The sequence below is a fragment of the Gobio gobio genome (genome assembly GCF_949357685.1).
Source record: "Gobio gobio genome assembly, chromosome: 11".
Lineage (NCBI taxonomy): Eukaryota > Metazoa > Chordata > Actinopteri > Cypriniformes > Gobionidae > Gobio > Gobio gobio.
This window is the reverse complement of record NC_137104.1, coordinates 7708756-7726681: the sequence shown is the minus strand read 5'-3', so window position 1 is coordinate 7726681 and position 17926 is coordinate 7708756. Positions and strand designations below refer to the sequence as shown.

The 17926-nt window shown below is 38.0% G+C and overlaps 2 protein-coding genes across 3 annotated transcripts in view; one reads left to right on the top strand and one right to left on the bottom strand.

The window, feature by feature from the left end:
- Positions 1 to 17926, bottom strand: part of LOC307133915 (counting factor associated protein D-like) — a 536798-nt gene that overhangs the window by 241721 nt on the left and 277151 nt on the right. The gene's annotated exons all lie outside the window — the stretch shown is intronic.
- The window catches only part of kcnq4 (potassium voltage-gated channel subfamily Q member 4), a 97721-nt gene that overhangs the window by 75268 nt on the left and 4527 nt on the right, over positions 1 to 17926 (top strand). For both annotated transcript variants that reach the window (XM_079828289.1, XM_079828290.1), the window contains 6 exons: positions 48 to 158; positions 247 to 342; positions 471 to 559; positions 1598 to 1723; positions 11429 to 11655; positions 13132 to 13231. In XM_079828289.1, the coding sequence (XP_079684415.1) occupies positions 48 to 158; positions 247 to 342; positions 471 to 559; positions 1598 to 1723; positions 11429 to 11655; positions 13132 to 13231 (749 nt within the window). The remainder of the gene's footprint in view (positions 1 to 47; positions 159 to 246; positions 343 to 470; positions 560 to 1597; positions 1724 to 11428; positions 11656 to 13131; positions 13232 to 17926) is intronic.

Below are 17926 nucleotides of genomic sequence, written 5' to 3'. Positions count from 1 at the left end.
ACTCCTCTGGCCATTTTGTTATTCTTACTTCCCATGTTTTCCCCCAGATCACCCTCACTACGATCGGCTATGGCGATAAGACGCCACGCACCTGGCAAGGTCGGCTTTTAGCGGCTTGCTTTGCCCTGCTGGGAGTGTCCTTCTTTGCCTTGCCCGCTGTAAGTACTGCTGTCGATTATAAGGCCGTTGACATTTCTATTTCCACCGATCCCAAACCAGCTAATGGCCCTCTGTCCTTTCTGTAAGGGCATCCTGGGTTCGGGTTTTGCTCTGAAAGTGCAAGAGCAGCACCGACAGAAACACTTTGAGAAGAGGAGGACTCCCGCCGCCAACCTCATACAGGTGAGCATTTCTATCCTGCCGCAAATACAGTCACGATTTCTATTTCCGCGTCCAACTATGTGTGTGTTGTGTGCATGTACATCTGGGTTGGTCATCTTGTGCCGTGCTGTATGGTGTTGTCTCCCCAGGCCGCATGGCGTCTCTACTCTACAGATGCTCAGCACTCGTATCTCACAGCCACCTGGTATTTCTATGACAGTATGCTGCCGTCCTTCAGGTAAGTATGGCCTGTAGCGAAGCCCTCCGTGGAGATGCTTATCTGTGCTGTGCGAGTTGAACTGGCCTTGTGTGTAACTGATATGACTGACAGGTGGCTTTGCTGGTTTGAGGTCATGATTTCAAAAAGAAGGGGTTCAAAATATCCCAAATACTTCAGCATTAGTCAGACGGATTTCTGAGAAAACAATATTTGATTTTATTATCCTCCCTGCACAGACACACAAAATGTATTTCACTTTAATTAAAAATAGTACTTTGACCCAGAAATCATGATTTAATTGATAGTTTTGCAGTTCCTTTTATTGTTTTGTTTTATTCATCTGCGACATTGATTTTTGCATGCACTGAAAGCAAAGATTATGACATGAGTTTTCATGAGTTACATAAGATTTAATTTTAGTACCAGTTAATGTGGGATGAAAAATGTGGAGAAATAGAAATTGTAACCAGCATTTTTACCACTTGTTTATTATTAAAAAACCCTAATGTGACTAATGTTTTAAGTTAGATAATGTTAGATAAAATTGAATAAAATAAGTCAATTAACTTAAACAAGTTAAGTTTGAATATTTTATACAGTCTGCTTCTTAAGCAAATGTAATGTTTGAAGGATTTCTACATATTTGTAGATATAAAACGAATTAAAAACTCAATTAGAAGTCATTTGACAGATCCTATAAATATTCTTACCAAACTATTTAACACAGTGTTTCCATATAGTATATTATGCCACATTTTTTATTCCTAATGATATATTTCTATTTTTACCTTAATATTGTTTATCCCACATGCATTCGACTTTGGGTGAATTAATTTGACTAATTATCATTCATTTAAAATGACAGGGAAGTGTGTATTTCAGTACAAAAATAACTTTTTTGAAACAGTAGATGTTTTGTAAACTGAATTATCCCTGTCTTTTTAAAGTATTTTGATGGTTCATTTACCGTTTTGTTTTGAGCTTTTTGTGTTTGTTTGGCTTCTTTTTGTTTCATTTATCATGTTTGATTATTTTCATTTTTTGCTTGTGGGTCAGAGAACTGACATTACTGTTCAGTCACCTCCAACGGCAGCGTAGCGCCAAGAAGGTTCTCCACAACTCCTACCACACCCTGCTGTCGGGGCTCCGGCCGTACAGCTCCCCCTACCTGTCGGGGGACAGGTACGCCACTGTCCAGTTTAATCTTCCTAGAGGACACTAACTCTTCCCTGCAATTTCAGTAATAAAATTAAATTCACAGACTAGCATACTGTAGTGTAGTAAAGTTTCAGGTCATTACTTAAATTGCCCCTATTATGCTATTTTAAAAGCTCTTAATTTCGTTTTGGAGTCTCCTACAATAGATTTACATGCTTTCAAGTTCTAAAAACACTTACATTTTCTCATGATGTACTTTGCCACATCAGCTCTTTTCTCACAGTGTCTAAAAACGGTTCAATAAAGGATTCGGTCTCTCTAAACCCCTCCTTTCCGAAGGCCCAGTCTGTTGTGATTGGTCGACGACTTACAATGCGTGTCAGAGATGAAAGACCCATTACATATCTGAGTTTCAGCTCTTCCTCAGCACTTGATACACAGTGATATGAACAGTAACGGTCAATTTCAAGCTCGAGTTCTCATCCTTTGGAAGTGCATTTGCTTTCGCAGTGCAGAAAACAGCGTCTTCTCGACATGTCGACAACACAAACCAAACTCTTCCAGGCCTCGGTTACAACTACAGTGTTTGAGGGTGGGGCAAAGTAGACGTCGTTCATGGGCAGCCAGTGAAGTCCACTATGCAAATTTGTTACAAACCGGCTTTTGGGCCCTATTTTAACCCTCTGGTGCTCTTCGTTTAGGGGTTGCATTGGTTGTCTTCCCGGTCATAAGTGACCGGACACCTAAAAATGTAACTTCCTCCACCCCAATAAAACCAATGCAATTTATTTTTCTTCAATAATATTTTTTCTTTTTAATTTTGTATTTTGAGAGGATTTGATGGTATTTTTAAATATTTATGCAATAATTATGGTCTATTTTTGCCTTTTTTTTTAATTATTGCAGTATTTCAGGTTAAAGCTACACTGTGTGATATTTTCCCCCATCTAGTGGTGAACTTGTATATGACCATCCAGTGAATTTTAGTTTCTGTTCTGTTCAATTCCGATTTCGTTTTAACTCCTACGGTGGCCGATTTAGTCCAAGATTAATATGGCTTCCAGTTCGACCTCGTCCACATTCGACACGGTGCCTGTGGGATATTCTGTGCGCAGGGGGATGGTTGGAACTCAACTGGCCTAATTATTCGGCTAGAAAGAACTGCAGCTAATCCAGAGTGAGCTTTGATGATAGTAATGTTTATTCAGTCATCCAATTGCAAGGCATAAACAGGTTTGCATGGATATGTACATAAATGTGGTTTCTGTGAGAGAACAAATTAGGATGGTAAATATACATGATAATGACATGACAGAATATACACAGTTAAGAACTGTATAACTATACTTATAAGTTACATTTGTATAATGTAACCGTAAACCAGAGCTTATTGTACCATATATAGGCGCTAAATGCAGCTGCATTAAAAGGAGCGGAGCTGCCGCTGCTAACAAGCGGTGTCGGATTACAAAAGTGTGTGCGCAGGTTTAGCTCTGTATAACAAGTGTTAATATGCCGATCAGACCTGATACATATTTCCATCAACATACATTACAAGCAAATATTTTCTATAAACGAATAAACATTGTTAATAACTGAATGACTATTCAAATAGGTGAGCATTATGCTATTGTATGTTGACACAAAAATACTTCTGAGGTAACATCAACTGAATTACATGATGACACACTCTGAAACACATCCACAATGACAATAACTATTATTACTTACGGAGTTATTAACGCACAGAAATACCACACAAGGAAAAACAGACTTTTGAGGAATAAACAAGCCAGGAAAACTCTGTATAACTCTGTTACTGGAGCTGCTGAGATGAAAACTCTCTGCGCATGCACCAGACAAGTCTGAACAAGTTGACGCGCACAGTGTTAAAACCGGTTAAAACGCGAAAGGCGAAGCTTGAATTTACGGGTATGTCCCTCTTTGGCTAATGTACTTTCAAGATGGAGGGGCAACATGGCGACCACCGTTAGATCCCATTACCTTATGTATTTTCAATGGCATATTATAAACTTACGAGAATACTTTATTACTTGAAAGAAGTAAATATACATTAATGAGCACATATATTTTTGAAAGAACTAAGTGTTTTTAGCTAAGAATAGACTAAAAAAGTTACACAGTGTAGCTTTAAAATAGAGACTAGGCCTTCAAAATAAATTTTTTGAAGGCAGATCGGCGCCCTCTTTTGGAATTATTTAAGAAATCATGCAACCATGGGTGTAATCACTAGAGGTCTCTATGGAGAGGCTTGAGAATTCCCTAGTTCTGTTTTAAACACATTTAATGATTTTTTTTTTATGGATTTGAATATATATTTAAAAAATCTCAAAATACTATTTATTATAAAGTTTTAGTTTTGTTTTGTTTTTTTGTTAGAAATATCGATTTTTTTTTTCTGTGAATTTGTGTTTTTGCAGATTTCCCATTCATTTCCTATGGTGTCATTTTTGACCGAAGAACACAAGTGGGAGTATTTTTTTAAGACCACTTAGCATGCTCGAATCATGCCCTCAATTTTTTTGTGTGTTTACATACCTAATGCTTGAAAAGTCACTGAAGCTGTGATTTTTAAAAATTCCAAATGTGGTTCATAGGTTCAGTTTTTCATAGGTGTGTGTGTGTGTGTGTGTGTGTGTGTGTGTGTGTGTGTGTGTGTGTGTGTGTGTGTGTGTGTGTGTGTGTGTGTGTGTGTGTGTGTGTGTGTGTGTGTGTGTGTGTGTGTGTGTGTCAATATCACACTCTTGATGTTTTAGAGTGTCACCCCTTTATTGCTGTGTACTTTTTTTCAGCATTGTGGCCGATTTGTAGATTGTACACACAAATATTCGGTGAATTTTTGTGTTTTTGCCGATTTCCCATTCATTTCCTATGGTCGGTCATTTATGACCGAAGACAATGAACGCTACTTTTTTCTTTTACGACCAATTAGCATGCTCGAATCATGACCCCAATTTTTTGTGTGTTTACATACCTAATTCAAGAAAAGTCACTAAGTTTCACATAATTCCGATGAAGCTGTGATTTTTAACATTTCAAAACAGAAAATTTTCCGGTCAGAAATGACCGAAGAGCACCAGAGGGTTAACGATCTGAGCGAATGGTCTGAAGCGCATGGCGCAGGTGCACTTAGGGCATGTCCAAATCCACTTTTGCTAGCCAGGCGCATGGTCTAAAAGGGTTGTACCTAGTCTCTTAATGAGTCATGGGTGGGTTTTGGTCGTAAGGTGCAATAAACCAATCAGCGTCTCATCTCCCATTCCCTTTAAAAGCCAGTTGTGCTGCACCATGGCGTATTCGCTATTTACATGGTGGAATATAGACACCCTCAACCTGACGAGTCAGTTTAAATACATGATTGTATATTGCCATGATTGGTCAAATAAGGAGCCAATTTTATTCGTCATTACTGCAAATAGGTAATTCTGATACATGCCATGACTATCCAGTGACATGTAGGCATTTTTATCTTTATGTACACTGTAAAAAAAATCCCGAAAATTTTACGGTAAAAAAACGGCAGCTGTGGTTGCCAGAACTTTACAGTAAAAAATACGACAGTAACGTTTTAGGTTTTTAGGGACAGCACCATATAATTTAAAGGTTTATAATGTAATAATTACGGTTGAAACATTTTTATTTTACAGTTCAAAACTGTATAATTTAAAGGTTTATAATGTAATAATTACGGTTAAAAAAAAAAAAAATTTACAGTTCAAAACCGTATCATTTAAAGGTTTATATTGTAATGATTATGTTTGCACTGTAAACAATTTACGGTAAAAAACTAATTTCATTGACTGAAATAATGTTAAATTACCAACCTATTGAAATACTAATATCTGTTAAGTACCTTTGATATATACGGACAACCACCAATCACAATGGTCTAGAGAATCACGTGATGAATCAAAGCTCATCACTAGCAGTCTTTATGAGGACAATACTAATATATAGAAGGTGCTCAGTGTCATTCACACAAACACTAAACACCATCATGGTAAAACACATGAAATGTAAAAAATGCAATAAACATTAATTTAACAACATCAGATGTAACATAAAACCCTAATGTACATAACTGATTAGAAAAAACAAAGAAGAAACATAGTTATTGCAATGAAAATACATCAAATGCGAAGTATCACGTAAAGAATTCTGGGAATGTCAATTTACGGGTTTTCACTGTAAATTACACAATGACTTGTTCTTTTTCACTTCCAAAAACTGTAAATTTAACGGTATTTTACTGTAAAACTAAATTAAATGTAAGGTTAGATCTATTACAGTTATTCACCGTATATAGTACGGAAACTTTCTGTTAACCAATTAACTGTTTTTCACCGTAGCATTTTTACAGTAAAATACCGTAAAAATCACAATAATTTTTTACAGTGTACACTATAATAATCTTTTACATTTCAATCTTTTTATTTTTAATATTTGGCATGTTTGTGTGCTGCTGCTCGTAACAAGCAGAGTGTGTGTTGTGCACCCGCCTAAAGGCGCATATTTCTAATGGGTCCTTTAAATAACACCAAAAATACTGCGCTATTGAGTTTAGACCTGATTTTTGTTGGTCAAAGGCGCAGTCGTTTTCAGTTGCCTCAAAATAGCAACGCGCCAACAATGCGCCTGTCTCGTTGTCAGACCCATGGGCGAACAGATGGGCACAAGTGCATTTGCTGTTTAAACAACGTGGCGCTGAAAGTTCATGGAAGGAAGACTGGAATTATTGACGACTCGTTTCAGGCAGTTCAGAATCGGGAAGACAATAACTCCATTTATTCAGCAACTTTGGGAACCTTTTACAAACAGCGATATCACACACTACATTAAAGATAATATCCCAAAAAGCATAATAGGGGCACCTTAAAACATTCATCATGATGTAAATTGTTTTCAGGAAGTTCAACACCTGACAGCTGCAGTTAAATCAGTTGCAGTAGTTTTACTTGTTTGTGTTTTTGCGTGCCTTTCTGTTTGCTTGTGTCTTGTTTTTTGTGCTGATACTAATACTATCTATACGAGGACATTGAAAGATGTGTCAGATATGTGATGTTCTACTTTGTGGTAGATAAGTTGGATAGAAATCCTGCTTGTTTAAGCTTGTGCAGCCTATAGAAAATCTCCATAATCGATCACATATCTGATGCCATTCAATGGCCTTTGCGTGTGTTAATGCCTGCGCACATTTGTGTGCGAGCATTATCTCGTTACCCTTTGACATTTCAGTGTGTCTCACACCCCATCTTCATAGCCCTTCTTTCAACTTTTCCATTCTCCTCCTCTCCTCCTCATCTCTCTGCCATCACTCCATCCATTCACGTTTTCAGGAGGACTGACGTTCCATGCAGGTTTGTGGTAGGCTTTTGAGACGACTATTTCGCCCAGTGGGAAGTGTCTTTGGCCATGCTGTGTTTACAGTTTGAGGTGCTTTTTGTTTCGAGTGATGATGATAAAACGCGATGATGGTTCGGCTGCATTCAGATGCATTGACCTCTAGTGACCTCCTCACATGCCAGTATCCGCATGCCATCCCGTCCCTGCCTGCCTCACTCCACTTTCTCTAAATGACCTTTCACTCCTTTGAGTTGCACGTTGTATCCCTTACAAATGATCCTGGGGCAGTATTACCTTTAAAATAAAAAGCAGATATATGCTGAAAGGCTGCAAGTGCTGATCCTGAATCTCCACGTATTACTAAGTTACACTTTGTTTTGAAGTGCATGTTATTGCCCAAAAGGAATAGCGAGCCTAATCTCGCTCTATACCTAATTTGCATTCATCTGTGGAACACAGACAGAGATATTTAGCAATTTTAGCAAAACATGTAGCTGTTAAAATGACCAAGAAATGACCAAAAAAAAGAAAATGTTCCAATGTACCAAGAAATGTTCTGGAGCCATACGATAGATTTATTTTAGAAATGGACTGAAATGAGTTTTGAAAGCAACGGTGGAGGATTTTAACATCAGAATTATGTCGTTCATGTCTTTATAGAATTTAAAGGGATAGTTCACCCAAAAATGAACATTAGCCCATGATTTACTCACCCTCAAGTCATCCTAGGTGTATATGACATTCTTCTTTCAGACGAATACAATCAGAGTTTTATTAAAAAACGTCCTGGCTCTTCCAAGCTTTATAATGGCAGTGAATTGCTGTTTCTGTTTTGAAGTCCATAAAAGTGCATCCATCCATCATAAAAGTGCTCCACATGGCTCTGGGGGGTTAATAAAGGCCTTCTGAAGCAAAACGATGCATTTGTGTAAGAAAAATATCCATATTTAAAACTTTACAACCTTCTGGTGACATATGCAGAAGCGCAGAGGATAGAGCAAAACAAAACTTGGTTCTCACTGGAACTAACATATTCTCACTGGAGCTCAGCGTCCTACGTCATTCGCTGGAACGCCAGTCTCTCATGAACACACGTACGACAGGTAGCGGAAGTTAGAGATTATGAGATATGGATATTTTTCTTACACAAACGCATTGCTTCACTTCAGAAGGCCTTTATTAACCCCCGTGTGGAGCACTTTTATGATGGATACATGCACTTTTATGGACTTCAAAACAGAAACATTCATTCACTGCCATTATAAAGCTTGGAAGAGCCAGGACATTTTTAATATAACTCTGATTGTATTTGTCTGAAAGAAGAATGTCATATACAACTACGATGACTTGAGGGTGAGGCAAATTTTATTTTTGGGTGAACTATGCCTTTAAACTTAAACTTAAAACGTAAACTTAAAATTTTAATTGAGGTAATTGACCAATCGGTAAGCCCCTCCCCTTGAATGCAGATGAGCCAATGGCAGTTGAGTATCAGTTGCAAGGGGACCGGCACATCTTTAGGTCTCAGCGCCATAGAGAAACATTGGAAGATCCGATGTGCTCATCGGTTTGATGGTGTTAATGCTACAAAAATGGTAAAACAATGTTTCTAGGGTACTGTAACACTGATTCCTGGTTGTCATACTCTCATTAAGTTACAATTAAAGTTAGTGAGTCCATGCTAACATACAAACCTAAATAGCTAACTCTTTTCACGCCATATAAAGTGTATGTCAAAAACACATAAACGAAGGTCTACATTTCAGTGCCTCCTTATTAAACTGGATAAATGTAATTTTATTGAGTTTTACCCTGCGGTACATGAATAGTGTTGATATATTTTTACGGTCTATGGTTGTGATCTGTAAACCCTCGCTTCCAAATTAATCTCCCACCATATCTCCCACCTTTTATATATCCCTCCATGGCATATTTAAGTCCCACTTAAATGCTTCTCAACGAGAGGTGGTCCTTCTGTGTCCAAAATTGATCAAAAACATCTTGGGACAAGGTTTTCACACTGACAGCTGTCATTGTAGGACAGTTAGCAACTCTGTTTGTTTGTCCAAGTTAGCAACAGTTACTAAGGGGGGCGGGGCTTACCGATAGTTCCATTACGACTTGAATGCAGTATAAGCAAATAGCATCTTAAATTTTGGCTCGTTCCTCATATAAAGCTATATACAGTATTTTGGCTTGAAATACAGCACAGAGTACTATTATTTTTACTACATTTATTTTCATAGCTTGATCGCCCCAGTCTCCATTGAATTTCATTGTATGGAGAGAAAAAAAGCATCAAAACATCTCTTTTTGTGTTCCACAGAAGAAAGAAAATCATGCTAGTTTTGATCAAATATGCATTTTTGGATTAACTATTCCTTTAAAATTGAAAATTTGCATTTAAGTTATTGCATTAAAGGTACACTATGTTACTGTTTCCCCCCAAAAAATGTATAACATTTATATAATGAGCGAGTACATCATGAATCCATCTTTTTTTGTCTTATCTTAGATTACTACGGTACGCCTATAATAAGTGGGTAACACTTTAGTTTATGGTCCAGTTCTCACTATTAACTAGTTGCTTATTAGCATGTATATTACTGATATTGACTGTTTATTAGTACTTATAAAGTACATATTAATGCCTTATTCTACATCCCTTAATCCTACGCAATACCGAAATTGAACAACAACCTTAGTAACTGTTAATAAACAGTAATTAGGAGATTATTTAGGCAAAAGTCATAGTTAATAGTGAGAATTCAGATTATTTTAGACCAAGTCGCCAACCGCTGTGGAATAGCTCAACACCTGCGTGACTCGTCATAGACATAAACATAATGTTCTTCTGCAAGATGCATGCAGTTTTGTTTATTAACCGCAAAAGTTATATAGTGTACCTTTAAGTCTCACAAACTGAGTTGGATCCAAATCCGCTTATATAGGCTACTACTTGCATATGAAATTTTAACGTTCGCCCGAAAATGCACACCAAAAACAAGTGTAACACGTGTGTCCTGGCACAGCCGACTAACCCTCACAACCCCTCACAAATCCCTCCCTCTGCCTTGTGTGTCTCTTCAGTCAGCTCGTATCTAAAAAGAGGGGTTTCTTCCGGATTCATACTGGCAGTAAGCAGAGGTATCCATGTGTGATGTGCCTGTGCACACTGGGCACGATCCGTCCCGCTCCTGATGCCTGAAACTCTCTGAGCCTTACTGATCCAGTGCAGCTCGACCCATTCCTTCAGCAAGATTCGTAAAGGCACTTTCATCATGACTGGATTCAGTACATTCCCAAAGTGAAGGCTGCACTAGCTCAATAATCTCAGTAATCTTATCTGTGAGAGGCTGATCAGAGAACAGAGTACTGTATATCTGTGCTGAATGCACACAGATGAGGCCTGCATGTGCTCACAGGGCAAAGATAAACCATGCATTCGGGTGTTACTGACACCTCAATCGCTTTCATCATGGTTTATTCTGATATGCATGTCGGTTTCACTTTACGGTTATTCTTGAGAGGCTAGATCTCTTATGGCATGTTGTAGCATTTGAATGCAGGAATATCCAGAATTCTTAAGGTCAGACATTTTGTAGAGGAGGTTTGCATGTACGAGACATGTTTAGACTGAGATCTTTAGATCCTTTAATGTGTTTAAGCATGTGTTGGCATGCTAAAAGTAATCGGATGTTGATTGAGCTACAAAATTGTGCTCTTTGACGGTTTGTGTGCATGAGGTTTGAGACCTCTACGTGCATGATTGAAACAGTATTTCAATGATGACTGCGGTTAGGACTGTAGAAAACCTTACTTTGTGGCATGTTGTAATCGATTATTTGAAATGGCATCATTTGAAATAAAGTTAAGTGGATTTTGTTTGATTACGCTAAAAAAAACTACTTTAGCATGCTTGTGCGTGCTTCCATGGATTCAAGACTGCTCTTGCATTTCTCCAGTTGCTCCTTTTGATGGCACGCTGCAGATTTATACACTCTCACGCCCCGTTCAGCTTAAGAAATATGCTTTCTTAACTATAATCCAAATGTCTATGAAATGATGTGATGCTCACACAGGGCAACATACGTCTTTGACTAACCATTTTCCTTCTGTTGTGTCAGCGTTATCATGTAAATTATACTAATCACCTGTAGATAGATCAATGTGTGTTTTTCCTTACCCCTTTGACTGTTTGTCTCCGTTGATATGTCCTCTAACATAAGCAAACGAAACCAATTTTACAATATGGAACGTGTAGGAAAAAGTCTCATACAGACAATCAAGGCAGTGCTAATGAGAAGATTGATTAATTTCCTTGTTTGTCACCAACTCAGATCATTCCTCTAATTCTCTCGCCAGTGGGAAGATGGGCTTCCGGGACCGCATTAGGATGAACAATTCACGCTCCTCTCAGGCTATCCGGAGCAAGGCTTCTCCTTTGCCCCCAGGTAATGTACGGCACTCGCCCAGCGCGGAGAACGTCCCAGAAACCACCAGCCCCGGCAAGGTCCAGAAAAGCTGGAGCTTCAATGATCGGACGCGATTCCGTACCTCTCTCCGCCTAAAACCACGACCCGCTGCAGATGGTAGATATCTCTGTCGACATGTTTAACTTCAGTTACCAAATACTGTTCAAAAGTTTGGGGTCGGTATGATTTTTTTTTTAAATTCTAAAGAAGCCTCACCAAGGCTGCATTTATGGACCCTTTTCACAGACTGTAATGACGTGTTTCCACAGTTATCAACATCGCAAATCTATTAAAGTTTTTCATATTTTCATATATTTTTTTTTTATTATATACACTGCCCAGCCAAACAAAGTCTATTAATGGATCATTATTGCAGTGATTATTATGTTTCTAGCATTCTAGCATATGTTTGGCAACAGTTCTTCTAACTATAATTGATGAGTGTGTAGCTTTTCTTAAACAACCATGTAGGAAGACACATCATGGCCATATTTCAGGAAGACAATGTCAAGATTCATCAGCTCACACTGTGAAAGAATGGTTGGGAGGGAGCATGAAGGATCATTTTCACACATGAATCAACACATGAGAGTCCAGAGCTTAAACTCATTGAAAGTCTTTGGGATGTGCTGGAGGAGACTTTACAGAGTGCTGGACTCTTGCATTATCAATACAAGATCTGGAGAAAAGAATTTTGCACCTCTTGATGGAAATAACATCACAGCATTTATTTCCATCAAGAGGTGCATACATTTTTGGTCAATATGGCCATGATGTGGCAACTTTTTTGGGCGGGCAGTGTATATTTATAATGCTATACTTTGTGTTATATTACCCTGGCTGTAAATGACAAAAAAATTATTAACACTTCTATATGTGTTTTTATAATGGTGCTTTCAAGTCATGTCGAAAAGATCGTATTCACGAGTTGGACGCACATGAACTCCACAAAGTCGTAAATACGAGTGGGAAGCTCTGGATTTTCTTTAAGCCCCGATGTTTACAAGTTGAAGGCGTTTTTTTCACCTCTTTTGGAAAGTCGTGGAAATGCTAAGTAATGGAAATGCAAAAAACATATTTGCTGTTTTCTCCCATTCACCACTGTAATAATTTACCCAACCATGACAACTTCCGCTTCTTAAAACATCTGAAAATATGTTTCAAAATATGAAAAGGGTCCATTTGATCAAAAATACAGTAAAAACAGTAATATTTGAAATATTATTACAATTTAAATTAATTGTTCTATTTTCATATATTATGAGGTGTAATTTATTCCTGTGTTGGTAAAGCTGAATTTCCAGAATCATTACTCCAGTCTTCAGTGTCACATGATCCTTCAGAAATCATTTTAAAACATTGTTGAAAACATATTTTTGTGGGAATGTGATACATTTTTCAAGATTCTTTGATGAATAGAAAGTAAAAAAAAAAAACAGCTTTTATTTGAAAATGTGTCTCTTCAATGACACTTTTGATCAATCTAATGCGTCCTTTCTAAAAATGTATTAAAAAATAAAAAAATCTTTGCCCCCAAACCATTGAACAGTAGTGTATGTTTTCCTCCTCTCATTACGCATTGATCTCTCATAGTGGAGGGTGTAGGAGAAGAGCACACAGAGGACAAATCGTACTGTGATGTGGCCATGGAGGATGTGATACCAGCAGTGAAGACCCTAATTCGAGCCGTTAGGTGAGTCCAGAGATGAATACACCACAGCTCTACAGACTCCTATAGTTCACTTATAGACCAAGTACTCTCAGATAATGTCACCATGCATGCTGTTCAGTTTGAATGAACGGTTGGTCTTTTGCAAAAGGGACCTCAGTATAGAATTTGCTCCGTCAGCCACGACCTTTTCACGGTGCAATTACATCAGTTGACCGTTATGGAGACAAAGCGGGGTTAGACTCATAGAGGGCATGGAAACCTTCAGTTCCTACTTCTTGCTTAAACAAGCAGAAAGTAATACAAGATGTTCTAAAAATATTGTCATGTTCTTACTGAGAAGCGAGTGGCCTCTCTCTGATTGGTCAGTGCAGCAAGAGCAACCCTGTTCAGTCAGTACAGGATGTGAATTGGGTGATTCTTCACATAGGGGACATTGTTATTCACTAGGATGAGTATAATTATTATAATATGTAAAGTATGTGACATATGCTGATTAAAATATCTGTTAGAATTGTTTACAGTCTACATGAAATGAAAGTTGCTTGATTGGATGGTTTGTAAATTCCTGTGATGTCATGCCAGGTTGCCAGAGAGGAGGGATTATTGTCCCGCCCTCACACTAGTGCACACATCACATGAATAAAAATAAATAAATAATGAATTACACAAATAAATAATTTATAAAAAACACTACAATGTTACATAAAAAATAAGATTTGTGCATTTTGATTTTATAATGACAGAAAATTCCTTTCTGTAATGCATTTTTAAATGTGTTCGAATTAGAGCATTTCTGCCGTGCACTAATATACACTATATTGCAGTATCGGAAGTATTGGGACACCCCTCTAAATAATTGAATTCAGGTGTTCCAATCACTTCCATGGCCACAGGTGTATAAATCAAGCACTAGACATGCTTGAGCTTCTACAAACATTTGTAGAAAGAATGAATGGGTCGCTCTCAGGAGCTCAGTGAACTCAAGCGTGATACCATGATCGGAAGTCCATTCGTGAAATTTCCTCGCTACTAAATATTCCACGCTCAACTGTTAGTGGTGTTATAACAAAGCGGAAGCAATTGGGAACAACAGCAACTCAGCCACGAAGTGATAGGCCATGTAAAATCACAGAGCGGGGTCAGCGCATGCTGAGGGTCACAGTGCGCAGAAGTCGTATAGAGTAAATAGCTCCAGACCTCCAAACTTCGTGTGGCCTTCAGATTAGCTCAAGAACAGTGTGTAGAGCTTCATGGAATGGGTTTCCATGACCGAGCAGCTCATCCAAGCCTTACATCACCAAGTGCAATGCAAAGCATGGGATGCAGTGGGGTAAAGCACGCCACCACTGGACTCTAGAGCAGTGGAGACGTGTTCTCTGTAGTGACCAATCACGCTTCTCTGTCTGGCAATCCGATGGACGAGTCTGAGTTTGGCGGTTGCCAGGAGAACGGGAGTTGCCTGACTGCATTGTGCCAAGTGTAAAGTTTGTTGGAGGGGGGGTTATGGTGTGGGGTTGTTTTTCAGGGGTTGGGCTTGGCCCCTTAGTTCCAGTGAAAGGAACTCTTAATGCTTCAGCATACCAAGACATTTTAGACAATTTCATTCTCCCAACTTTGTGGGAACAGTTTAGGGACGGCCCCTTCCTGTCCCAACATGACTGCGCACCAGTGCACAAAGCGTCGCTCCATAAAGACATGGATGAGCGAGTTTGGTGTGGATGAACTTGACTGGCCTGCACAGAGTCCTGACCTCAATCCAATAGAACACCTCTGGGATGAATTAGAGCGGAGACTGAGAGCCAGACCTTCTTGTCCAACATCAGTGCCTGACCTCACAAATGAGCTTCTAGAAGAATGGTCAAAGATTCCCATAAACACACTCCTAAACCTTGTGGAAAGCCTTCCCAGAAGAGCTGAAGCTGTTAGAGCTGCAAAGGGTGGGCCGAGTCCGACTCCATATTAAACCCCACGGATTAAGAATGGGATGTCATTAAAGTTCATATGCATGTTCAGGCAGACGTCGCAAAACTTTTGGCAATATAGTGTATATATAATAATAATATATTCTTATTTTTGCATATAATTCGTCCTATAGATTCTTGTACACAATTTGAAGAGGTTTCATTTTTTAGGATTTCAGAGAAAAGGTGCATCTATTTGAAGACTCACCCATATGTATATGTGCACGAGAGTTCATTTTTGCACCTGTGAATGTCACCCGTACTGAGAACACTCTCATCCTCAAGCCTTTCCTCCTGACCAGTACATCGTGGGTGATTGGGTCACATTAGCCCAACAGAGCTCCAGGTGTGTACATGCTCACAGGTGCATCATTTCCTGTTATCTGGGCGAGAAGATTCTGTGTTTTACATAAGAGCCCTTCGATAAGATTGATGTCCTTAAGGAACAGGCAAATTTTAGCTTCGCCACAATGCTGAGGTTTCACTTTTGTGGAAGGCCAACAGTTTATCAGTGTTCTGCTGCGTAGTGTGTGCTATTCAGGCTTAGGACAGAACAATCTGCAATGCTCTAAAAAACAGAATTTCCTCAAATAAACCTGCAAAATATTATTTTAATTATTTCTCTTGGTTTTGGGAGAGCACACATTGGAAACCTTTTACACAGTTTAAAATATAATCTTTTTTGGTTCCTAATAAATGTATTTTATTTTATTTAAATTTGTATTTTATTTCATTTTGTTTTGTTTTGTTTTGTTTTGTTTTGTTTTATTTATTCATTTCATTCATTATTTCATTTCATTTCCATTTTATTTATTTAATTTCTCCTGGATTTGGGAGAGCACACCTTGCAAGGACTTCCCTGAATTCGTCTACTTGATCATTACAATTATTTTAAAACCAGATTTCCCTCAAATAAACCTTTTGCGCAGTTTAAAATGTAATCATGTTTGGTTCCTAATAATTTAATTTTATTTAAATATATATTATTTCATTTTGTTTTGTTTTATTTATGAATTTCATTTAATTTCCATTTAATTTATTGTATTTCTCCTGGTTTTGGGAGAACACACCTTGCAAGGACTTCCCTGAATTACGTCTACTTGACCATTAAAATTATTTTAAAACCAGATTTCCCCTCAAATAAACCTTTTGCTCAGTTTAAAATATAATTCCTAATTATTTTATTTTATTTTATTTTATTTTATTTTATTTAATTATTTCATTTCCACCTGGTTTATGAGAACACACCTTGCAAAACTCTTAAAAGACTGCCCTGAATAAGGTCTGCTTGATCACTAAAAAGATTTTAAAATCAGAAATCTAAAATCAGATTTCCCCTCAAATAAATATTTTAAAAATATAATTCCTAATATTTATTGATTTATTGATTTATTCACCTGGTTAATGAGAACACACCTGGCAAAACTTTGAAAGGACTGCCCTGAACTAGGTCTGCTTGATAAAAAAAAAAAAAAAAATCTATTTTCACAATAAATCATTTCAAGATTCCTGCACGTTTGGATGTTCTTGTGCATTTATCCCTATACCTCAGATAAAGTATGAAGGCTGATATTTGTTCATACAGTTATTCTTAGAGATTCCATCTCAATGCATCTGTGGACCGGGGTATTCTAAAGCTGACCATATAATCATACACCCTTACAGTGCATTGCCATCGAGCGAGCGAGTCAGCATTCTAAGGAAACCCTTGGAGGATGGAAATAAATGGGATTTCTTTTTTCTCTTTTTCCTTACCCTCTCTTTTATCCACACCTGAGACCCACCCTGACAAAATATGCAGCTACCTGCAAAATTAAAAGACGGGGAAAAAAATATATACAGACAGCAAAAAGCCTAAACTCTGGAGTCATCAAGAAACTTGTTTGTTCTGTGGGGGAGGTTGACGTGAGCTGTGGACCAGCTGTGGGCTTCTTCTGAGCTCCTCCTGAATCTGCACCATCACCCGCGCAGAGATGCACAGCTCAACATTTGCTGTTGCACACGCAAGCTGTTCCTGCAAAACAATGGATATAAAAAAAAATAATAAAGTCTTCAGTGTGTAGAATGTACCAGCACACGTGAAAGACTTTTTCCAGAGCTCCATTCCCCCCTGCTGGTGGCTAATGAATCTAAAGGGAGAACAATTGTCCTAGTTGTATTGTGAGAACGGATACTCTCCATAACGGAAGCTTTTTAAACATTATAAAATGCCTCTATATTAAAGACAGGATATCCTCTTCACTGTGATGAGTTTGCCCATGTTGAGTTTTCTGTTGAGTCAGCAGGGCTTGATAGTGCACTGAGGCAATGATAAGAAGGATCAATGGCGATTTAGAGAGGGTTAACCTGTCTCTGACTAACAACTGGGGGAAAAAACACTTTAGGTGAAAAATGAAGCACGGTGGCGGTCAAGCGCATCTCCACTCACACTCGGGTGCATACAATGATGCCTGGTGTGTTTTCAGCCGTTATCCTGCTTATACAAACAGAGATTCACTGAAGAGTCAGACCCTAAATAATCAGAATTGATCATATTAGTTACATAAATGTGTCTGACTGGGTTTTTCATACACTCTTAGATGAAAAAGTTTGATAGGTTCTAAACTTTTAGGGGTTCCCATCATGAGATCATGCATTTAGTTTTAATAGCTTTAATTTTTAATTTTGATTACATTTTATGAATTAAACAGCTTGTAAACATACTTAATGACTTGAACAAATATATATAATAACCAGTTATTGTTATATAGTGTCA